This window comes from Cherax quadricarinatus, chromosome 9 (genome assembly GCF_038502225.1).
Source record: "Cherax quadricarinatus isolate ZL_2023a chromosome 9, ASM3850222v1, whole genome shotgun sequence".
In the NCBI taxonomy this organism is placed as follows: domain Eukaryota; kingdom Metazoa; phylum Arthropoda; class Malacostraca; order Decapoda; family Parastacidae; genus Cherax; species Cherax quadricarinatus.
Window position 1 is genome coordinate 63580617 of NC_091300.1, and position 26241 is coordinate 63606857.

The window sequence follows — 26241 nt, forward strand, 5'->3', positions numbered from 1 at the left end:
GACATCCTACTCCACAAATTTGATCATTATGGTATAAGAGGCCATGCGCTTGCATATTTCAAATCCTACCTTACTAATAGGTATCAATATGTCACCATTAAAGACACAGCATCATCAACACGGGCTCTTGATACTGGAGTTCCGCAGGAAAGTGTCCTTGGACCCCTGCTCTTCCTCATTTACATCAGTGATCTCCCAAACGTATCCCAACACCTGAAACCCATTCTCTTTGCTGACGACATGACTTATGTCATCTCTCACCCTAATCTTGCCACCCTCAACACCATTGTTAACGAGGAGCTGCTCAAAATATCGACTTGGATGACAGCCAATAAACTTACACTTAACACTGGCAAAACCTACTATATTATGTTTGGTAGCAGAGCAGGTGCTGTGCAACTAAGCATTAAGATTGACAGCACTCTAATTGCCAGACATAATGAGGGCAAATTCCTAGGCCTATACCTCGACAACAACCTGAATTTCAGCACCCATATCCAACACATATCAAAAAAAGTATCCATAACAGTTGGGATCCTCTCCAAGATACGATACTACGTGCCGCAAAATGCCCTTCTCACATTACACCATTCACTGATTTATCCATACCTCACCTATGCTATTTGTGCTTGGGGATCAACTGCAGCAATTCACCTAAAGCCAATAATAACTCAACAAAAAGCCACAGTAAGAATAATTACTAAATCCCATCAATGGCAACACACCCCCCCACTCTTCATAGATCTAAACTTACTCCCTGTTCAGAACATCCACACTTACTACTGTGCAATCTACATATACAGGATCTTAAAATCCAATATTAACCTTGACCTTAAATGCTTTCTTGATAGTTGTGACAGGACCCACAAGCATAACACCAGACACAAACATCTCTACGACATTCCCCATGTCCTACTAAACCTTTACAAAAATTCAATGTATGTCAATGGACCTAAAATCTGGAACACCCTACGTGAAAACTCTAGAACTCCAGACACATTCATCACCTTCAAAACTACCATTAGAAAACATCTTATCTCCCTGATACACCCCGTCAACTAACTACATAAAAACCACCTGGCGGTTCACACTTACACTCACTCACTCACCCATTTGACTATAAGCACAGAAATACGTATCTTAATCTTAAAATAATGATTCCTAACTAGTCACAAGTTTTCCTGTGATACTCCAGTATAGAAACTATGTATTGTGTCAAAACAAAAGCATTCACATTGCTAAACTCACAAACTAGTATTTAGTCACTTAGTATTTAGTCAACTTACTCCACAATTTGTAATAATTTAGGGTTAAGAATTAATCGAAGTTTGCCCGAAAGGCCTAGCCTTGCTAGGTGTTCTAGTGGCCCCCTCTGTAATTAGTATTTTATTACATATAAACCACACAGTAACCAAAATTTGTAAACCCCGCATTGTAATCCTTATAGAGAATAAACTTTGATTTGATTTGGTTTGATTACATTGAATTTACTTTGAAAATGAAAACGAAACTGTTTATTTCCTTGCAAAGTATAACATTTATGTGAGATTTAAAGTTGCTTTTTAACAATATTAGTAAAGATGTTGGCAGATAGGATAGTTTCAGCATTTTCAGTCAGTAAGTCCCAAGTTCTTGTGCTTTTTATTTTTAAGCTTCTCTATTGTAATAAGATAAAATAATGAATAATTAAGATTTACCACTCCATAACTAATGTCTAGTTTTAACCCTTTGAGTGTCGTGACCCCAGGTTGCAAACTTGCTCACAGGGTCAAAGAATTTAAAAAAAAAAAAAAATTTTTTTTATGAAATGATAGAGATTTTCTTTTTCCGAATGTAGTGAAACCAAAATTATGGAATTTGATGGAAAACTTATGGAATTATGCTCTCATGAAGTTAGTGGTCTTGGCGATATTTACGCATCGGTGATTTTGCCCAATTTGAGCCCTATTCTTTGCCAATTCCTTTGTTTCACTCAGCCAAACTCATAGCAGTTTTGCTAGAATTCCTTTTATTTTATCGACTGAGTACAAGAAATGGCCCATTTACCTATATCAACTACACAGAAAAGTGATCAGAATTTACAAAATTTTGCCAATTTCACACAAAATTCAAGAGAGGCCAATTTCAAAATAGGGGCCAGAATAAACACAGCAGACATTCCTGGCACTAAAGTAACATTTTTCTTTGTTCATTATTCATGTCTCCAGGTCCCTCTTATATTACACTTACTTTTCATTTTAAATTTTTATTCACACAAAAAAATAAATAATTTACTGTTATTCAGACTACTGCATAATTGTAATAATTGTATAAATAATATCAGCGCATTTGTGAATGCATATTAGACCTACCAGTTGATGTGTATTGGATGTGTGACTGTGATTTGTTTACTCTTGAACGTCGTCAAAAATCGAACATTTCCACTACATTGAGCTCAATTTCAAGCTACTTTTGGTCAGTAAACCATTCAAAATCACCTCTATTTCTGTAATATATCTTTCATTCTTTCAAATGAAACCAAGAAAATGAGAATACAAGCATAAATACCATAAAAAATAAACCGCTATTTCTTTGTTTTAAACCAAAAACATGGTCAGTTGTTTTTTTCTTTTTTTTACTTCGCACACTGACTATGCAGACCCATTCCCTCATATGTAGGCCTACCAGCTTTCTCCTGTAAGATTTGAAGCTGCTAGAATTTTAGTGTAGTGTTACGTGACCGATATTGACTTCAGAGTAGCAATATTACAGGACCAACACCGAAGGGGTTAAGTATGCAAGAATATAACCTTGATACGATAATGTTCTGATTTAAGATGCAGAATGTTGTGGCTTACTGTATCAATAATCTTCCTAAGTTCTATGAAGAGGATCGTTGTTTATTCATTATTTTCAAGAGTTATATAAACTAAGTCAAGCATTTTTATGATTGCATCATTTGTACTTTTTCTTTGCCTGAAACCAGACTGGCAGTGGTTGAATATATTGAGAGACATTAAGAAAGACTATAACGGCTGAAGAATTAGTTTTTCAAAGGTTTTAGATAACAATTGCTAGTTAAATATTGGACTATAGTTAAAAAATTATGATGAAAATGTTATCTCCTTCCAAAGTTTAGGTCCTGAAACACTGAAGATGTCTTCCCAAAATGCTCTTCATTTTTGTATCCTTTAGTTTAAAAAAAAAATTAACTATGTATTTGTCTCTGACCTTTTCATTTACTACATCTTATCCTGTTTTACAGACTGCTGCTTTTTTTCGAAGTTCTTGTGCTCATCTGATGACGCTGGAGTCTGGTGTTATGCAACTGGACTACAGCAATGGCTACCTCCTGGTCTCAACTCTTACCCGTTCTTACATTTGCAATACAAATCTTGAAACTTTCATGCAAATTGGGACAAAATTAAGACAAGGTGAATATGGAGGATGTTTCTGTCAGGTTAACCCCAGCAGCAGCAGCAGTGCTCAGGCCACAGGTTTTACTAAAAATACTCAACAAGACATGTATGAAAATTTAGATCACCAAAATGTTGAGCATTCTCTGTCTAGTTCAGGAAAATTTGCATTATCTGATTGCTATGAAGCAGTGGAAGAAGAAAAGGCCAACCAGAGTAACCCCAGCAAGGAACAGTCAGATGTTGCAGCATCACGAATATTTTGTGCTCGTCCGGGTACAAGAATATGGGAGGCTGACCATTCTGGTAAAGTTCTTGTCACTCATCAGCTCAAAAGAGCTCTTATGGTTCCTCCTGCTGATGTTCTTTATACCGATGGAACATATGGTGAGCAAGAATTGTTAGAAGAGATTGATAAGACACCATACAGCAAGACATTAGGCTTACATTCTCAGTATGCTGATCATGTAAACAGTGGGCTTGTGAAGACTCAAACACTGGAGAAAACTGCTACTGGAGGTTTGGCACATTATGCAAAATCCATGTCAGTTGCATCCCATCCACCTGTGAGTGTTGCATTTACAAAGCTGCTAAGCTTCTACACAAACTACCTTCTTGCCATCTCTACTTATGGCCTATATGTTATAGATCCAACCAACTCTAAAGTGCTCTTGTGGATCAGTGTATCTGATAGTGTCACAGATGTCAAGGTATCAGGCAATACTCTCATATACAAGACTGGCAGTGGGGGCATACACAACTTGATGATAACTACTGTGGACATTGCCATTTTGTTGCTACACACACGCAGCTTACCTGTTGAGTGTGCTCACTTGTGTTTACAAAATCAAGAAATCTTCATTGACTCTGAATTGCTGTCTCGTTTAGGGACAAAAATATTAACAGATCTTTCCCTTCAAATTAAGAGCAAAGTCATTCGAGAGAAACTGCAAGATTTAATGGCTTATGCTGGTTTGGATGAGGAAAAGGAAAATAAAATCAGCAACATTTTGATTAAATCTGGTGTTGCCTATGTCAGGAATGATCGCTTTGATAAGGAGGAGATCAAAGAAGGAATCAGCTCCACTTTAGGGTTTGGTCATCGAGTGTTTCTGCCACTGTCAGTCACAAGATGGTACAGTGAGCCTTATTTACGTCAAGGACAGGCAGAGAAAACTGTCGTGCATCGTTGCACCGTCTCAGTTGCAAATAGTCCCCTTCATCATGCTCAAGGAAATAACAATCAGAGTAGCTCAGTATGTGTGCAGGATACACATAGTCAACTGACTTTGACTCGCTTTGCTAGTGATGACACACTGCAGTCAAAGTCATCACATGAATTTCTTGATGGGTTGAATACTGCCTCACACATATCTAGGAAAAGTAACACCATGGAACTAGACAATGATAGGAGAGTAAACAGTCCCTCACTGTCTTCTGGAAGATGCTCTCAGCAGTCTGATTATAAATCTCATAAGAGCTTTGAAAGTTCTTTAGAGATGTATGAAGATCCTTTATTTTCCTCTGATAACAGCTCACCAGACCTTGAACTGGCATCAAGAATATTCTTGGATAGTAATCAGCCATCAGTTAATGCTTATGATTCTCACAAGTTTTACAACCTTGCCTATGCTCCCATCCATCCTGGCTCAGAAGCAGCAACTCTCTTCCAGGATTTGATGGAAAATGTTGCCACTAACATGGTAGACACCATAACCTCAGGAACTAAAAATCTGACTGAAAGATTAAAAACTGTAACTCCATTAATATCTTCAGGTGATGGATCTTCTAGAAAATTGGTTGATGGCCAAGTATCCATGTTGGATATGGTTGGCAGCAGCTGTAACACAGACCAGGAAGACCAGCTACAAAGCAGCACATCAGCAGACACAGATGAGGCTGAGGGTATCAACACAAGTATTGTAATTAAAACAAAAGCGAAGAAGAAACGTATCCAGAACGGTTGTGGAGCTACACAGCCTACCAAATCATTGACCACTGCTTCTGCACCCATAGAAGAAATTTCACACCCAAATATGGAACTTCCAGGAGTTGTGAGAAACTTGCATGACTTAGTCACATCCACCTTTCATGAGATATTAAAAACAGATAATGAAGCAGAGGCATACACTCTCTTGACACAATGGTTAGAAGTATATTTCAGTACAGTGCAGCAAATTCAGCCAAGTAAACATATGTCTAGACAAGCCAGTGAGGACACAGCTGGTGATGGACCTGTATCTCTGTCTTCAGTGGAATCTCCACACTCGCAGGGCAGTGGAAGAACATCATGTGATTCTCTTCACTGGGATAGTAGTGATATTGGCTTTGAACCATCTGCCATGAGTGCAGACATACTGGAACAGATTACAGAATTGTTTCTTCAGTGTTTACAGGCTGGAGTGTGTATTAATGGCATTTATAATGCTAAAATAGCTCCTGGTCTTCATAAACAAGACAGTATACAACACCCTCTGACACCTGAAGCAGTTAAAAAATTGGACTCCCTCTATGCCTCTTTACTATCAAATGATTGTGGGTTGCTTCGCTACTCAAACCTGCTTAATGCCTTAGATACTGTTGGCCACCACTATTATATCATGACATGGATGACCTTGCTTGAGAGAGTGACTAGTAACAGTGACAAGTTGAATAACCAACTTTTGACTGACATTATTCCTGATCTGGACTTCACTCGATCTCAGCGAGTCTCTATCCTCTACAAGTTAGCCTCTTCTGGGAACATGACAAACTTTATCACTGTTGCAGCTCAGATTGAAAATCCCTTTGTGATAATGGATGTGATCTTCATGTTGAATCATGTTGCAGTTTTCAGGCCACACTTACACAAACATTTATTACACTACTTGATTGAATTATCACACCACAAGAATTTGGTCAAATTATATCTGAACTATTGGACTTCATGCCCAGAGCTTCAGTATGACATTCTTAGTGCTTTACTTAATACTGCTGAATCTAGCAGTTTTTCTTGCAGTTGTGGGATGCCATTACCATTGCACAGACCCATGGCTCTGGAGAAACTTGCAGATACCATAGTGGATCATGATATATTAGATCCTAAACAAATGTCTGAGCTGTGTCGGAGAATGAGCTTTTGGAAAGGCTTTTGTATCATTACTCTTGCATACAAGTTGCAGTCAACCAGCCAGTGTATTCCTTTCATCTTACAAAACTGTAGTCTGTATCTCCTTGATGATATTATGGAGATATTAGACACGCATGATTATGGGATACTCTTCAATGTGCTGGCAAGCCTCACAAGTGAAGATCCTTCTGTTATGAAGTGCTACAGATGCCGCAGTGCAATTCATTTCCCTGAAAAAGAAGAAGAGAGTAATGGAAAGAAACAGAAAACGTTTGAGTACACATTCCAGGTAAATGCTGAGCCTTATTACACAGAATTAAATTCAAAAGATTTTAACAGCGAAGCCGAAATCTCGTTAGATGCAAGTAAAGACATTAACGGACAGGTTGAAGAGCAAGTGGATCACTGTGGAGCATCAACTGATGCAAGTGTCTACAACATGGGAGAGCTGTGGGAGGCAGTGGTGGTTCAGGTCCTGCGTAGAGCTGGAGCTGTGGAGACGCTCAGATTGCTCACTCAGGTGCAACACAAGATTCCATCAGGAATATTAACAGAGAGGTAATATTTCATCGGTAATAATCTTAATAAAACCATTGAGATATAAGGAGTGCATGTGCACTGACAGGTGTATATCTCTCAGTATATACTATACAATGAGAATATATTTCTAGGTATGTTGTAGCTTTATTGGCCTTCATATTGTTGACAAACCTTATCCTTAACAAATTTGCAATATATTTTTTCCTTTATACTGTATAAAGGGAATGGGGACAAAAGATATTGTAAAAATTATAGGGGAATAAGTTTACTGGTATTACCAGGTAAAGTGTATGATAGGGTTATTATTGAAAGAAATAGCAGTAAGATAGAGAGCAGGATTGCAAATGAACAAGGAGGCTTTAGAATGGATAGGGGATGTGTAGACAAAGTGTTTACATTGAAGCATACAAGTGAACAATATTTAGATAAAGGTAGGGAAGTTTTCATTGCATTTATGGATTTAGGAAAGATATATGATAGGGTGGGTAGGGGAGCTATGTGGCAGATGTTGCAAGTGTATGGAATACGTAATGTTAATAAATTCTATAAAGAGTTCTTATGAGGATAGTGAGGCTCAGGTTAGGGTGTGTAGGAGAGAGGGAGAATACTTCCCAGTAAAAGTAGGTCTTAGACAGGGATGTGTAATGTCACAATGGTTGTTTAACATATTTATAGATGGGGTTGTAAAAGAAGTGAATGCTAGGGTGCTGGGGAGAGAGATGAAATTAAATTATGGGAAATCAAATACAAAATGGGAGTTGACACAGTTACTTTTTGCTGATCATACTGTGATTTTGGGAGATTCTAAAGAGAAGCTGCAAAGGTTAGTGGACGAGTTTGTGAGGGTGTGTAAAGGTAGAAAGTTGAAAGTGAACATAAATAAGAGTGAGGTGATGAGGGTATCAGACAATTTGGGTAAAGAAAAATTGGGTATTACATTAGAGGGAGGTAGCATGGAAGAAGTGAATGTGTTCATATATTTGGGAGTTGACTTGTCAGCAGATGGGTTTATGAAGGATGAGGTTAACCATAGAATTGATGAAGGTAAAAAGATGAGTGGTGCATTGAGGTATCTGTGGAGACAATCAACGTTATCCATGGAGGCAAAGAAGGGAATGTACAATAGTATAAACCATACCACGGGCGGGGTTTGAACCCGTGGTCAGTGGAGATGCCGTATCTAAGGGCAATATGCGGTGTAAATATTATGCAGAAAATTTGCAGTGTGGAAATTAGAAGATCTGGAGTTACTAAAAGTATTAGTCAGAGGGCTGAAGAGAGGTTGTTAAGGTGGTTTGGCAATTTAGAGAGGATGGAGCAATATAGGATGACTTACAGGGTGCATAAATCTGTTTTGGAGAATAGGGGTAGGGGGTCATCCTAGGACAGGATGGAGGGAAGGGATAAAAGAGGTTTTTGTGCAAAGGGCTTGGACATAAAGCATTCATGTGTGTGTTAGATAGGAGTGAATGAAGATGAGTGGCTTTTGGGACCTGACAAGCTGTTGGAGTGTGAGCAGGGTAATATTTTTTGCAGGGATTCAGGGAAACTGGTTAGCCAGACTTGAGTCCTGGAGGTGGGAAGTACAGTGCCTGCACTTTAAAGGAGGGGTTTGGGATATTTGCTGTTTGGAGTAACATCTAAACTGTTGTATTTGAGTGCCTCTGCAAAGACATTGATTATGTGTGAATGATTGTGAAAGTGTTGAATGATGGTGAAAGTGTTTCTTTTTTGGGTCACCCTGACTTGTTGAAAAAAAAAAATTCATAGTACTGTCATACAGTCATTACCATATATCTGTGTGTTTAGATACTGCATTGATGCATTTATCCACATGTTGTAGACTTCATAAGCAACATCAATGTGTGTTTGACTTTTGACTTCATGAATGTTAATGCGAGATTATAATAGTATATTACTGAGACTGAAATATTTTTAAAATGTGAACAGAACAAAACTTACCTGAATATTGCTTTCACATTTACAGAGTGTATAGTTGGTGTATTTTCTCCTCATTGGCTGAAAGAAGAGGACCAGCTGCATGCTGGTCGCTCTTTGACACTCTCACTCACACCAGGAAAAAGTTTTACTCACACAAGGTTTGTATGCTAGTTATTACTTTCCTGTGTGTTTGTAAGGTCTTCCTTGAAGCAAACAGGAATGCCTACCATTTCCCCAGGCACTGTATAACCCCAGGGGCTGTATGACCTATAGAGGTCATACAGCCCCTGGGGTTATAATAATAGTAATAATTTCAAGTGTTTTATCATAATTTTCTATGCATACTTAGAGTAAAACTGTGTTTGCTGTTTGCTTAGTGGACTTCACGCAGTGACTTACTACCACTCACTCTGCAAAGCAGGTCTTTGTTGCAGTCTTTATTCACTGTACAGTAGTCCCCCCAAATTCACGGGGTTACGTTCCAAGACCACCCGCGAATTTAGAAAAACCGCGAATTCTGGACGCTGTTAAGATATTGCCTATAAATGCCTTTTTTTATAGTTTAAACCCTAAATATGCCCCTAAAACACTTTAATTTACTTTCAAACTCAGCTTCATACATCACCCTTAAAAAAAAAAAACTGTAAAGATAAACCTGTGTACAGTACTGTACTGCTATGTCTCCCACAGTGCTAGAATGTAAAATACTGGTGCTATCCCCATATATACTGTAATTCATGCAAGCCTGTTTTCTTTGGTATTCTGTAATTCATGCAGTCCCATTTTCTTTGGTATACTTACAGTAAATATACGGTATTAATTTAGTAGAATCATTTTTTTTTTTTTTTTTTTTTTTTTTTTTTTCAACAAGTCGGCCGTCTCCCACCGAGGCAGGGTGACCCAAAAAAGAAAGAAAACAATTTTCTTCTTATTCTTTTTAGTAATCTTTACAGGAAAAGGGGTTACTAGCCCATTGTTCCCGGCATTTTAGTTGACTTTTACAACACGCATGGCTTACGGAGGAAAGATTCTTATTCCACTTCCCCATGGATTAGAAGCATTATATTTTATATGGAAATTTCGCTGAATTTACATTACTTATGTTACAAAATTATTAAATTATATTGTTCTTAATATTTAGCATTAAAACGCATAAAAAATTGTATATTGCCACGAAAAAAGCCAAAAAGAATTCCGTGAATTTGCGAAGATTTACACGAACAATTATTAGTTAAGCTCTAAGGAAAAATCTGCAAATTACTGAAGCCTTTAATTCAGAACCATGATTTACGGGGGGTCCACTGCATATAGAATTAAATCATGGTTTCAGTTTGGAGAGTCATTTGAATTGTAATGTTTGTGTAATTCTGGCAAGACAGCTCTTGAAGGAATGATGGTGACTGTGTTTCGTTTTTTGGGGGTCATATTATCCTGGTAGAAGACCTTCATGGGCTCTGAGAATTTTCCCACTCTTGGCCTGGCCCTGGACCTGGCTTATTTGTTACTTACTTGGTTAATCAGGCTATTGCTGCTGGCAACCTACTGGCCCACATATATGTCACAGCCTAGTTGATCTGGCACCTGGCAGAGGAAATTGTCTAGTTTCTTCTTGAAGATTTCTACAGCTGTTCCAGCAGTGTTTCCCATGCCTTTTCTCCTCATTTTTCTCATCTCTCTCACTCCACTAAACATGTTGTTATGAGAGAGTTTCCCAGCAGAGTTTATATTATTATTGATTGTCCTGTATATATAATATGCACAATAATATGAGTGAATATTATGTTTATTAAGTAGGTTTAAATTCTTAAAAGTGAGGGAGTGTGTTGCTTGGCACTAGATTGGGTGATCATTCATACAAATCTTTGTTGAGTTATTATTGACTTTAGATGATTTGCTGTAGTGGATCCTCAGGCATAAATACCATAGGTGAGGTAGTGTAGTGTTGTCTGAGGTATATAGTAACATATCTTAGGGAGGATGCATACTCTTTCAGAGACCTTTGTTATGTGTTGGATGTCATTGTTGAATTCCAAGTTGTTGTCAAGGTATAGACCTAAGAATTTTCCTTCAGTTTATCTTGCAGTGGGAGAAATATTAATCATTATAATTATTTTGACATTTGCAGCTCTGTTCCCAAACATCATATAGAAGGTCTTGTCAGTATTCTGTATCTATAGGTTTACTAAGGTCTATGAAGAGGCTCAGTGAATATTCATTATTCTGAAGAGCTGCATAAAATAAGACAAGCATTTCTCACCAAGGTAGGGTGGCCTGAAAAAGAAAAAATTTCATCCTCATTCACTCCATCAACTGTCTTGCCAGAGGCATCCTACACTACAGTTATAAAACTGCAACATTAAAACCCCTCCTTCAGAGTATACTCATATAAATTAATTTTTCAAAGATTTTAGATAACAGTGACAAGTTAGATATTGGCCTATAGTTATTTACATCAGTTGGGCCTCCTCCTCTATGTATTGTGGTAACCCTTGCTATTTTAAGCATTGTTAGAACAGTCTTGATTTGTTGATTAATGTTGCAGTGGTGGGTAATAGCACATGAGCTGTTTTTTTTTTTACATTAGTGGTGGCAAAGTAGCTAAGTTTCCTGCTATGTTTTTTAGTGAATTTATCAAAGAGACCTCAGTAGAATTAGAGCTAGATAGAGCAAGTTTGGAAAACTTGCAGCAAGGTAGTCACTTGCTTGGGCATTAGAACTTTGGATTTTGTTAGCTAGTTTTAATCCTATTGTAGGGAAGGAATTACACTGGATCCCCGCTTAACGATCACCTCCCAATGCGACCAATTATGTAAGTGTATTTATGTAAGTGCGTTTGTACGTGAATGTTTGGGGGTCTGAAATGGACTAATCTACTTCACAATATTCCTTATGGGAACAAATTCGGTCAGTACTGGCAACTGAACATACTTCTGGAATGAAAAAATATCGTTAACCGGGGTTCCACTGTATTTAGTGTATTGGCTGTCTCAACAGGCTGGATGGGGGCTTCAGTGGCCTTAACCCAAGCTAGCAGTGTTAAGTTTCATGTGGAATGCTAAGAACGAGTAAACTCGTATATGTAGATTTTGGATAACAATAAGAAGTTAGATATTATGAATTAGGATTGCTGGTGTCTCTTTTCTGTCTCATAAACATGCAAGATTTCAGGTACGTCTTGCTACTACTTCTTACACTTAGGTCACACTACACATACATGTATACAAGCATATATATATATATATACACACTCCTCTGGGTTTTCTTCTATTTTCTTTCTAGTTCTTGTTCTTGTTTATTTCCTCTTATCTCCATGGGGAAGGGGAACAGAACTATTCCTCCGTAAGCCATGCGTATTGTAAGAGGCGACTAAAATGCCTCTTACATTGCTTCACCACTCTCTTAACCTCTCTCTTTTTCTCCATATACTCTTCCCTCCTTGCATCACTTCTACTTTGTAAAAACTTCTCATATGCTAACTTTTTCTCCCTTACTACTCTCTTTACATCATCATTCCACCAATCGCTCCTCTTCTCTCCCGCACCCACTTTCCTGTAACCATAAACTTCTGCTGAACACTCTAACACTACATTTTTAAACCTACCCCATACCTCTTCAACCCCATTGCCTATGCTCTCATTAGCCCATCTATCCTCCAATAGCTTCTATTCTGATGCTTCTATTCTGATGCTTCTATTCTCCTTGTATCCCATCTACCTTTTACTCTCAGTGTAGCTACAACTAGAAAGTGATCTGATATATCTGTGGCCCCGCTATAAACATGTACATCCTGAAGTCTACTCAACAGTCTTTTATCTACCAATACATAATCCAACAAACTACTGTCATTTCGCCCTACATCATATCTTGTATACTTATTTATCCTCTTTTTCTTAAAATATGTATTACCTATAACTAAACCCCTTTCTGTACAAAGTTCAATCAAAGGGCTCCCATTATCATTTACACCTGGCACCCCAAACTTACCTACCACACCCTCTCTAAAAGTTTCTCCTACTTAGCATTCAGGTCCCCTACCACAATTACTCTCTCACTTGGTTCAAAGGCTCCTATACATTCACTTAACATCTCCCAAAATCTCTCTCTCTCTCCTCTACATTCCTTTCTTCTCCAGGTGCATACACGCTTATTATGACCCACTTTTCGCATCCAACCTTTACTTTAATCCACATAATTCTTGAATTTACACATTCATATTCTCTTTTCTCCTTCCATAACTGATCCTTCAGCATTACTGCTACCCCTTCCTTTGTTCTAACTCTCTCAGATACTCCAGATTTAATCCCATTTATTTCCCCCCACCGAAACTCCCCTACCCCCTTCAGCTTTGTTTCGCTTAGGGCCAGGACATCCAACTTCTTTTCATTCATAACATCAGCAATCATCTGTTTCTTGTCATCCGCACTACATCCACGCACATTCAAGCATCCCAGTTTTATAAAGTTTTTCTTCTCTTTTTTTAGTAAATGTCTACAGGAGAAGGGATTACTAGCCCATTGCTCCCGGCATTTTAGTCGCCTCATACGACACGCATGGCTTACGGAGGAAAGATTCTTTTCCACTTCCTCATGGACAATAGAAGAAATAAAGAAGAACAAGAGCTATTTAGAAAAAGGAGAAAAACCTAGATGTATGTATATATATATATGCATGTGCGTGACTGTGAAGTGTGACCAAAGTGTAAGTAGGAGTAGCAAGATATCCCTGTTATCTAGCGTGTTTATGAGACAGAAAAAGAAACCAGCAATCCTACCATCATGCAAAACAGTTACAGGTTTCTGTTTCACAGTCATCTGGCAGGATGGTAGTACTTCCCTGGGTGCTTGCTGTCTACCAATCTACTATAACTATATATATATATATATATATATATATATATATATATGTGTGTGTGTGTGTATATTTTTTTTTTTTTTTCAACAAGTTGGTCGTCTCCCACCGAGGCAGGGTGACCCAAAAAAGAAAGAAAATCCCCAAAAAGAAAATACTTTCATCATCATTCAACACTTTCACCACACTCGCACATTATCACTGCTTTTGCAGAGGTGCTCAGAATACAACAGTTTAGAAGCATATACGTATAAAGATACACAACATATCCCTCCAAACTGCCAATATCCCAAACCCCTCCTTTAAAGTGCAGGCATTGTACTTCCCATTTCCAGGACTCAAGTCCGACTATATGAAAATAACCGGTTTCCCTGAATCCCTTCACTAAACATTACCCTGCTCACACTCCAACAGATCGTCAGGTCCCAAGTATCATTCGTCTCCATTCACTCCTATCTAACACGCTCATGCACGCTTGCTGGAAGTCCAAGCCCCTCGCCCACAAAACCTCCTTTACCCCCTCTTTCCAACCCTTTCGAGGACGACCCCTACCCCTCTTTCCTTCCCCTATAGATTTATATGCTTTCCATGTCATTCTACTTTGATCCATTCTCTCTAAATGACCAAACCACCTCAACAACCCCTCTTCTGCCCTCTGACTAATGCTTTTATTAACTCCACACCTTCTCCTAATTTCCACACTCCGAATTTTCTGCATAATATTTACACCACACATTACCCTTAGACAGGACATCTCCACTGCCTCCAACCGTCTCCTCGCTGCTGCATTTACCACCCAAGCTTCACATCCATATAAGAGTGTTGGTACTACTATACTTTCATACATTCCCTTCTTTGCCTCCATAGATAACGTTTTTTGACTCCACATATACCTCAACGCACCACTCACTTTTTTTTTTTTCCTCATCAATTCTGTGATTAACCTCATCCTTCATAAATCCATCCGCCGACACGTCAACTCCCAAGTATCTGAAAACATTCACTTCTTCCATACTTCTCCTCCCCAATTTGATATCCAATTTTTCTTTATCTAAATCATTTGATACCCTCATCACCTTACTCTTTTCTATGTTCACTTTCAACTTTCTACCTTTACACACATTCTCAAACTCATCCACTAACCTTTGCAATTTTTCTTTAGAATCTCCCATAAGCACAGTATCATCAGCAAAAAGTAACTGTGTCAATTCCCATTTTGAATTTGATTCCCCATAATTTAATCCCACCCCTCTCCCGAACACCCTAGCATTTACTTCTTTTACAACCCCATCTATAAATATATTAAACAACCATGGTGACATTACACATCCCTGTCTAAGACCTACTTTTACCGGGAAGTATTCTCCCTCTCTTCTACACACCCTAACCTGAGCCTCACTATCCTCATAAAAGCTCTTTACAGCATTTAGTAACTTACCACCTATTCCATAAACTTGCAACATCTGCCACATTGCTCCTCTATCCACTCTATCATATGCCTTTTCTAAATCCATAAATGAAATAAAAACTTCCCTACCTTTATCTAAATACTGTTCACATATATGCTTCAATGTAAACACTTGATCTACACATCCCCTACCCACTCTGAAGCCTCCTTGCTCATCCGCAATTCTACATTCTGTCTTACCTCTAATTCTTTCAATTATAACTCTACCGTATACTTTTCCTGGTATACTCAGTAAACTTATTCCTCTATAATTTTTACAATCTCTTTTGTCCCCTTTCCCTTTATATAAAGGGACTATACATGCTCTCTGCCAATCCCTAGGTACCTTCCCCTCTTTCATACATTTATTAAACAAAAGTACCAACCACTCCAACACTATATCCCCCCCTGCTTTTAACATTTCTGTCATGATCCCATCAGTTCCAGCTGCTTTACCCCCTTTCATTCTACGTAATGCCTCACGTACCTCCACCACACTTACATTCTGCTCTTCTTCACTCCTAAAAGATGGTATACCTCCCTGGCCAGTGCATGAAATTACCGCCTCCCTTTCTTCCTCAACATTTAAAAGTTCCTCAAAATATTCTCGCCATCTACCTAATACCTCCCTCTCCCCATCTACTAACTCCCCTACTCTGTTTTTAACGGACAAATCCATACTTTCCCTAGGCTTTCTTAACTTGTTTAACTCACTCCAAAATTTTTTCTTATTTTCATTAAAATTTCTTGACAGTGCCTCTCCCACTCTTTCATCTGCTCTCCTTTTGCACTCTCTTCACCTTTCTTTTACTCTCCATATACTCTGCTCTTCTTATAACACTTCTGCTTTGTAAAAACCTCTCGTAAGCTACCTTTTTCTCTTTTATCACACCCTTTACTTCATCATTCCACCAATCACTCCTCTTTCCTCCTGCCCCCACCCTCCTATAACCACAAACTTCTGCCCCACATTCTAATACTGCATTTTAAAAACTATTCCAACCCTCTTCAACCCCCCCACTACTCATCTTTGCACTAGCCCACGTTTCTGCCAATAGTCGCTTATATCTCGCCCGAACTTCCTCCTCCCTTAGTTTATACACTTTCACCTCCCTCTTACTTGTTGTTGCCACCTTCCTCTTTTCCCATCTACCTCTTATTCTAACTGTAGCTACAACTAAATAATGATCCGATATATCAGTTGCCCCTCTATAAACATGTACATCCTGGAGCCTACCCATCAACCTTTTATCCACCAATACATAATCTAACAAACTACTTTCATTACGTGCTACATCATACCTTGTATATTTATTTATCTTCTTTTTCATAAAATATGTATTACTTATTACCAAATTTCTTTCTACACATAGCTCAATTAAAGGCTCCCCATTTACATTTACCCCTGGCACCCCAAATTTACCTACTACTCCCTCCATAACATTTTTACCCACTTTAGCATTGAAATCCCCAACCACCATTACTTTCACACTTGATTCAAAACTCCCCACGCATTCACTCAACATTTCCCAGAATCTCTCTCACTCCTCTACACTTCTCTCTTCTCCAGGTGCATACACGCTTACTATAACCCACTTTTCACATACAATCTTTATTTTACTCCACATAATCCTTGAATTTATGCATTTGTAGTCCCTCTTTTCCTGCCATAGCTTATCCTTCAACATTATTGCTACTCCTTCTTTAGCTCTAACTCTATTTGAAACCCCTGACCTAATCCCATTTATTCCTCTCCATTGAAACTCTCCCACCCCCTTCAGCTTTGTTTCACTTAAAGCCAGGACATCCAGTTTCTTCTCATTCATAACATCCACAATCATCTCTTTCTTATCATTTGCACAACATCCACGCACATTCAGACTTCCCACTTTGACAATTTTCTTCTTTTTATTCTTTTTAGTAATCTTTACAGGAAAAGGGGTTACTAGCCCATTGTTCCCGGCATTTTAGTTGACTTTTACAACACGCATGGCTTACGGAGGAAAGATTCTTATTCCACTTCCCCATGGATATAAAAGGAAAAGTAATAAGACCAAGAACTATTAAGATAAAATCAAAGAAAACTCAGATGAGTATGTATAAATAAACATGTACATGTATGTGTAGTGTGACCTAAGTGTAAGTAGAAGTAGGAAGACGTACCTGTAATCTTGCATATTTATGAGACAGACAAAAGACACCAGCAATCCTACCATCATGTAAAACAATTACAGGCTTTCGTTTTACACTCACTTGGCAGGACGGTAGTACCTCCCTGGGTGGTTGCTGTCTACCAACCTACTACCTATGTATATATATATATATATATATATATATATATATATATATATATATATATATATATATATATATATATATATAAATATATATATATATATATATATATATATATATATATATATATATATATATATATATATATATATATATATATATATATATATATATATATATATATATATATATATATATATATATATATATATATATATATATATATATATATATATATATATATATATATATATATATATATATATATATATATATATATATATATATATATATATATATATATATATATATATATATATATATATATATATACATATACATATACATATACATACATACATACATACATACATACATTGGACCCCCGCTTAACGATCACCTCCAAATGCGACCAATTATGTAAGTGTATTAATGTAAGTGCGTTTGTACGTGTATGTTTGGGGGTCTGAAATGGACTAATCTACTTCACAATATTCCTTATGGGAAAAAATTCGGTCAGTACTGGCACCTGAACATACTACTGGAATGAAAAAAGTTCGTTAACCGGGGGTCCACTGTATATGTGTATATATATATATATATATATATATATATATATATATTATATATATATATATATATATATATATATATATATATATATATATATATATTTTTATCGCACTGGCCGATTCCCACGAAGGCAGGGTGGCCCGAAAAAGAAAAACTTTCACCATCATTCACTCCATCACTGTCTTGCCAGAAGGGTGCTTTACACTACAGTTTTTAAACTGCAACATTAACACCCCTCCTTCAGAGTGCAGGCACTGCACTTCCCATCTCCAGAACTCAAGTCCGGCCTGCCGGTTTCCCTGAACCCCTTCATAAGTGTTACTTTGCTCACACTCCAACAGCACGTCAAGTATTAAAAACCATTTGTCTCCATTCACTCCTATCAAACACGCTCACGCATGCCTGCTGGAAGTCCAGGCCCCTCGCACACAAAACCTCCTTTACCCCCTCTCTCCAACCTTTCCTAGGCCGACCCCTACCCCGCCTTCCTTCCACTACAGACTGATACACTCTTGAAGTCATTCTGTTTCACTCCATTCTCTCTACATGTCCGAACCACCTCAACAACCCTTCCTCAGCCCTCTGGACAAGAGTTTTGGTAATCCCGCACCTCCTCCTAACTTCCAAACTACGAATTCTCTGCATTATATTCACATCACACATTGCCCTCAGACATGACATCTCCACTGCCTCCAGCCTTCTCCTCGCTGCAACATTCATCACCCATGCTTCACACCCATATAAGAGCGTTGGTAAAACTATACTCTCATACATTCCCCTCTTTGCCTCCAAGGACAAAGTTCTTTGTCTCCACAGACTCCTAATTGCACCACTCACTCTTTTCCCCTCATCAATTCTATGATTCACCTCATCTTTCATAGACCCATCCGCTGACACGTCCACTCCCAAATATCTGAATACATTCACCTCCTCCATACTCTCTCCCTCCAATATGATATTCAATCTTTCATCACCTAATCTTTTTGTTATCCTCATAACCTTACTCTTTCCTGTATTCACCTTTAATTTTCTTCTTTTGCACACCCTACCAAATTCATCCACCAATCTCTGCAACTTCTCTTCAGAATATCCCAAGAGCACAGTGTCATCAGCAAAGAGCAGCTCTGACAACTCCCACTTTGTGTGTGATTCTTTATCTTTTAACTCCACGCCTCTTGCCAAGGCCCTCGCATTTACTTCTCTTACAACCCCTTCTATAAATATATTAAACAACCATGGTGACATCACACATCCTTGTCTAAGGCCTACTTTTACTGGGAAATAATTTCCCTCTTTCCTACATACTCTAACTTGAGCCTCACTATCCTCGTAAAAACTCTTCACTGCTTTCAGTAACCTACCTCCTACTCCATACACTTGCAACATCTGCCACATTGCCCCCCTATCCACCCTGTCATACGCCTTTTCCAAATCCATAAATGCCACAAAGACCTCTTTAGCCTTATCTAAATACTGTTCACTTATATGTTTCACTGTAAACACCTGGTCCACACACCCCCTACCTTTCCTAAAGCCTCCTTGTTCATCTGCTATCCTATTCTCTGTCTTACTCTTAATTCTTTCAATAATAACTCTACCTTACACTTTACCAGGTATACTCAGCAGACTTATCCCCCTATAATTTTTGCACTCTCTTTTATCCCCTTTGCCTTTATACAAAGGAACTATGCATGCTCTCTGCCAATCCCTAGGTACCTTACCCTCTTCCATACATTTATTAAATAATTGCACCAACCACTCTAAAACTATATCCCCACCTGCTTTTAACATTTCTATCTTTATCCCATCAATCCCGGCTGCCTTACCCCCTTTCATTTTACCTATATATACATGTATATATATATATATATATATATATATCAAATTGGGGAGGAGGAATATGGAAGAAGTGAATGTTTTGAGATACAGTGGACCCCCGGTTAACGAACTTTTTTCATTCCAGTAGTATGTTCAGGTGCCAGTACTGACCGAATTTTTTCCCATAAGGAATATTGTGAAGTAGATTAGTCCATTTCAGACCCCCAAACATACACGTACAAACGCACTTACATAAATACACTTACATAATTGGTCGCATTTGGAGGTGATGGTTAAGCGGGGGTCCACTGTACTTGGGAGTTGACGTGTCAGCGGATGGATTTATGAAGGATGAGGTTAATCATAGAATTGATGAGGGGAAAAAAGGTGAGTGGTGCGTTGAGGTATATGTGGAGTCAAAAAACGTTGTCTATGGAGGCAAAGAAGGGAATATATGAAAGTATAGTAGTACCAACACTCTTATATGGGTGTGAAGCTTGGGTTGTGAATGCTGCAGCGAGGAGGCGGTTGGAGGCAGTGGAGATGTCCTGTGTAAGGGCAATGTGTGGTGTAAATATTATGCAGAAAATTCGGAGTGTAGAAATTAGGAGAAGGTGTGGAGTTAATAAAAGTATTAGTCAGAGGGCTGAAGAGGGGTTGTTGAGGTGGTTTGGTCGTTTAGAGAGAATGGATCAAAGTAGAATGACATGAAAAGCATTTAAATCTGTAGGAGAAGGAAGGCGGGGTAGGGGTTGTCCTCGAAAAGGTTGGAAGGAAGGGGTAAGGGAGGTTTTGTGGGCGAGGGGCTTGGACTTCCAGCAGGCGTGCATGAGCGTGTTCGATAGGAGTGGATGGAAACGAATGGTATTTGGGACCTGACGATCTGTTGGGGTGTGAGCAGGGTAATATTTAGTGAAGGGATTCAGGGAAACCGGTTATTTCTATATAGCCGGACTTGAGTCCTGGAAATGGGAAGTACAATGCCCACACTCTAAAGGAGAGTTTTGGGATATTAGTAGTTTGGAGGGATATGTTGTGTATCTTTATACGTATATACTTCTAAACTGTTGTATTCTGAGCACCTCTGCAAAAACAGTGATTATGTGTGAGCGAGGTGAAAGTGTTGAATGATAATGAAAGTATTTTCTTTTTGGGGATTTTCTTTCCTTTTGAGTCACCCTGCGTTGGTGGGAGACGGCCAACTTGTTAAAAAAAAATATATAGTATATATATGTATCCAGTTTTTAAAATTAATTATACAAGGCAGTTTACATGTATAAATTGTTGCTAGGAGGTTGTCAGACAACTGTAACAGCATGAGAATTATTATTTTCATTTTAACACTCTGACCATGTGAGTCAGACAGCATTATATTGCCATAGAAATTCATTCATAACCTCGTTAATGAGTGAACATTTTTGCAGGTAGCAACATCACTTCATAGACATGATGCCATTGACAACAGAACTAATGAAGAAAGTGAAGGACTTAAATTGTCACAGTGTTCTTCCAAGAATGGTGAGATTGAGAATGAAGTACAGGTGGATGAGAATGATGAGCATACTCCCCCAAGATCCTCAGCGCTGGGTGCTACTCCAGGACCACTGGGGCACCACTGGGGAGTACAGACGCAGGTGTTGCAAGGAGTATGCTTTTGTTGCCACTTGAAGTTGCCCACTCAAGCTCTAGTAAGTGAAGGTGGCATTACTGTGTTTCCCTGCAGTCATGCCTTCCACACCATCTGCTTAGCTCACAGGGGTCATTGTTGTGTTATATGTGCTCACAGTGCCTCTCTCAACTGTGTCAATTTGTAAATATAGGATATTTACACTAAGAAGTGTATATCTCCTAGTATATATACCCTGAGGGCTTACAAGAATACTTTAATCTTTTTGTTTTTTAAGAATTAAAATATTCTTGACTGCTGATGTGCAGGTAAAATATAACCCTATTGACTGCAAAGCGGTCAATAGGGTGTTTACATTAACCTAACACTAATTGTTATCTTTAAATTTATACCTAGCATCTGGATCTTTGGAGCAGCTATGAGATTACTTTGATAAAAAGTATTTAATTCCTTTGGCTGGAATGGCCCAAATACTCTCCAGAAACAAAAGATTACATAACCTCATACATTTTTGGTACAGTGTTCCTATGCAAATTTGTAAAAAATGACGTGTTCCTTTGATCTTGTGAATCTTTTGTGTACTTTATTTTTTCTTGTTAAGTTTATTATCCAATGTGCCAAATACTCTGTGGTGAATTGTTACAGTTATTCTTAAAAGTCTTTAGTTGAGTAAAATTATTTATGAACATTTTATCTCAGGTTAGATGAGGTATCAACTCTCCAGGTGCACACTTTAGCACCATAGTTTGTGAAATAATTTTGCTCAGCTGTGGATTGTCAAGCCTTGTAAAATACTCAGGTCAAACCAACAGGTATTTATGGTCACTACACTAATGTGTCTGTCCTCATCACTCACTCTACAACTGTCCTCATCACTCACCCTACAACTGTCCTCATCACTCACCCTACAACTGTCCTCATCACTCACCCTACAACTGTTCTCATCACTCACCCTACAACTGTCCTCATCACTCACCCTACAACTGTCCTCATCACTCACCCTACAACTGACCTCATCACTCACCCTACAACTGTCCTCATCACTCACCCTACAACTGACCTCATCACTCACCCTACAACTGTCCTCATCACTCACCCTACAACTGTCCTCATCACTCACCCTACAACTGTCCTCATCACTCACCCTACAACTGTCCTCATCACTCACCCTACAACTGTCCTCATCACTCACCCTACAACTGTCCTCATCACTCACCCTACAACTGACCTCATCACTCACCCTACAACTGTCCTCATCACTCACCCTACAACTGTCCTCATCACTCACCCTACAACTGTCCTCATCACTCACCCTACAACTGTCCTCATCACTCGCCCTACAACTGCTGCCTACAACAACACAGCTGCCCACAAACCTTATGTTATCAATATAATTTAAGGAGATATCTGTCTCCACACTTTGTCACTGCAGTAAGGTAAGAGAACAACTGTTTATTGGACAAAGAAGAATTTTTTAAACGTGTACTTTATATTAACCCTTCCACTGTCCGGAGCCCCAGAATTAAAACTGCAGAAAATGTCAGCATTTTTAAAAAAAAAAATTAAATTAAATAAATAAATAAAAAAAATTTTTTTGTGGTGATAATGAAGCAAAAAATTACCTCAAGTACTTTCCAAGATATGAGGGCATGAAATTGAAGGTTGATGACCTACTGACGGCAACATTGGGGATTACCACACGCTCCATTTTTTTTTTTTTTAACACAGACATTTCCAACCAAGGTAGGGTGACCTGTTAAAGGAGAAATAATTATTATTTCCCACTTTATCATTGTCTTGTCAGACGCGTACCAACACTACAGCTCGGATGACTTTCAAAACTGCTATATCCCCAACCCTTCTTCAGAGTGCAGGCACAGTGCTTCTCACTTTCAGGACTCAAGTCTGGCTAACCCATTACATGAATCCCATCATAAGCGTTACCTTGCCCACACTCCAACAGCATTTCAAGTCATAAGAACCATTTGCCTCCATTCATTTCTATTTAACATTCTCACATGCCTGTTGGATGCCCAAGCCTCTGTTGTACAAAACCATTTTACCCCTCTCTCCAATGTTTCCTAGGGTGACCCCTACCCCTCCACTACAGATTTATATATCCTCCAAGTCATCCTATTTCCTCCATCCTCCCTAAGTGTCCAAACCACCTTAAACCTTCTTCAGCCCCATGGATAATACTTTTAGTGACCCTGCACCTCCTACTCTCCAAATTCTCTACATAATATTCACACCACACTTTGCTCTCAAACATGACTACTGCGGCATCCTCCTCATTGCAACGCTTAAAACCCATTCTTCACATCAGTATAAGAGTGTGGGCTCCATGGATAACATTCTTCTTCTCCACAAATGAGTGTACCGACTCACAAAATTGTAATGACACGATTGCAAACTAACCATACCACGGGTGGGGTTAGAACCCCTGATCAGTGTCTCAAAACTTCAGTGGCTAACGCGTTGGTCTGGAGTTTTGAGACACTGATCGCGGGTTCTAACCCCACCTGTGGTATGGTTTGAGTGTACTGTTTCTGCTAAAATTGCAAAAATTTATTAAAAGTGCATCAGAGAATGCAAACACAAATTCAGATTTTCAAATTGCCACTGCACAGAAAGCTTGATTCAGTTACTCAGTCTTGTCTCTGGATACAAGCCATGTGCAGTTAACTCTGCTTATTCTTATTCATCCAACTAGGTATATTTATCCCTGTTGTTAGGTAAGACACATATGCAACAGTTAAGTATCTTTATTTTGAAACGTTTCGCCTACACAGTAGGCTTCTTCAGTCGAGTACAGAAAAGTTGATAGAAGCAGAAGAGACTTGAAGATGATGTAATCAGTCCATCACCCTTAAAGTTTTGAGGTGGTCAGTCCCTCAGTCTGGAGAAGAGCATTGTTTCATAGTCTGAAACAATATATTTATCCCTGCCCGTGGTATGGTTTTTTTATGCATTCATCTGTTAGTTTACATTATTGTCATCTCTCATTCTCTCTCTCTCTCTCTCGTTTCCAATGGCATCTAAGGGTAGTTGTGAGAGTTGATTAAATTCAGTGAACAAGGTATGTCAGTACTAATAATAATACTGTAATAATTATTTTAATAATTGCCCTGGAGCACTTTAAATGTCATTTTGTGTAGGCATGGTAGCTGAGTGAGCTACCTTTTTTTTTTTTTTTTTAAAAAAAAAAAAAAAAAAAAAAAAAAAAAAAAAGGTAGCTCACTCAGCTACCATGCCTAAATGAAATATACCACATTTAACCCAGGGTTGGTCCCGTAATACTACGCCAAAATTCTAGTGGCTTCCAATCTTGTGAGAGAAAACTGGTAGGCCTACATATGAGAGAATGGGTCTGTGTGGTCAGTGCGTGCGGTATAAAAAAAATTCCTGCAGCACGCAGTGCATAACGAGAAAAAAACTGTGACCGTGTTTTTGGTGTAAAAGAACGACTTTGCAGTGTATTTTTATATGGTTTTTATGGTTGTATTCTCAATTTTTTGGTCTCAATTGATATAATTGCAGATATATTACAGAAATTTAGATGTTTTTGGATGGTTTACAAACTAAAAGTAGCCTGAAATTGAGCTCAAAATAGCATCCAATACACGTCAACTGGCCAGTCTAATATGCATTCACAAATGCACTGACATTATTTATACAATTACTACAGTTATGCAGCAGTCTAAATAACAGTAAATCTTCAATTTTTCATGTGCAGAAAAATTCAAAATGAAAAGCAAGTGTAATATAAAGAGGCCTGGAGATGTGAATAATGAACAGAGAAAATGTTTAGTGCCAGAAATGTCTACATTATGTATTCTGGCCCCCATTTTGAAATTGGCCTTTCTTGAATTTTGTGTGAAATTGGCCAAATTAGTGATTTCTGATCGCTATTGGGTTGTTGAAATAGGTAAATGAGCAGTTCCTCGTACTCAGTCGATAGAACAAAAGGAGTTCTAGCGAGACAGCTATGAGTTTGGTTGACTGGAACAGTGGAATTGGCCCAAAATAGGGCTCAAAGTGAGCAAAATTATCAATGCGTAAATATCGCCGAGACCACTAACTTCACAAGAGCATATTATTATTATTATAATCAAAAAGAAGCGCTAAGCCACAATCACAAGAGCATAATTCCGTAAGTTTTCTATCATATTTCATGCTTTTTGTTTCATTACCTTTGGAAAAGATTCTCAATCATTTCATAATTTTTTTTTTTGTTTTGTTTTTTTTTTGGGGGGGGGGATTCTTTGACCCTGTTGCGGCCTCCTACCACACTGGTGGTTGGGTAGTTGACCTGCTGGCTGGCGGTACGATGATGTATGTCATCAGATCCAATGTGGGGACTGCTGAGCCGGCCTGAATGTCAGTAGTCACCAGACTTCCTCACGGAGTACACCTGAACAAAGTATTCACCAGACTCTCATGGAATACTCCTGCTGGTGAATGTCAGTAGTCACCAGACTTCCCCACAGAGTACACCTGAAGAGAGTATTAACCAAACTCTCACGGACTACACTTGCTGGTGACGGCCTTTGTCATTATTCAGCGGACTCTACACCTGCTGGTGATTGTGTTCACCAGACGGCCTCACGGCGTACATCTACTGGCTGTTGTGTATTCACCAGACTGC

The 26241-nt window shown here is 38.5% G+C and overlaps 1 protein-coding gene across 3 annotated transcripts in view; it reads left to right on the forward strand.

Moving 5' to 3' along the window:
- p (WD40 repeat domain-containing protein pink) overlaps nucleotides 1-24770 on the forward strand; it is an 88407-nt gene extending 63637 nt beyond the window's left edge. For all 3 annotated transcript variants that reach the window (XM_053772699.2, XM_070083454.1, XM_070083455.1), the window contains exons 6-8: nucleotides 3245-7062; nucleotides 9032-9143; nucleotides 21391-24770. In XM_053772699.2, the coding sequence (XP_053628674.1) occupies nucleotides 3245-7062; nucleotides 9032-9143; nucleotides 21391-21780 (4320 nt within the window). In that variant the 3' untranslated portion in view covers nucleotides 21781-24770. The remainder of the gene's footprint in view (nucleotides 1-3244; nucleotides 7063-9031; nucleotides 9144-21390) is intronic.
- Nucleotides 24771-26241: the final 1471 nt, after the last annotated feature.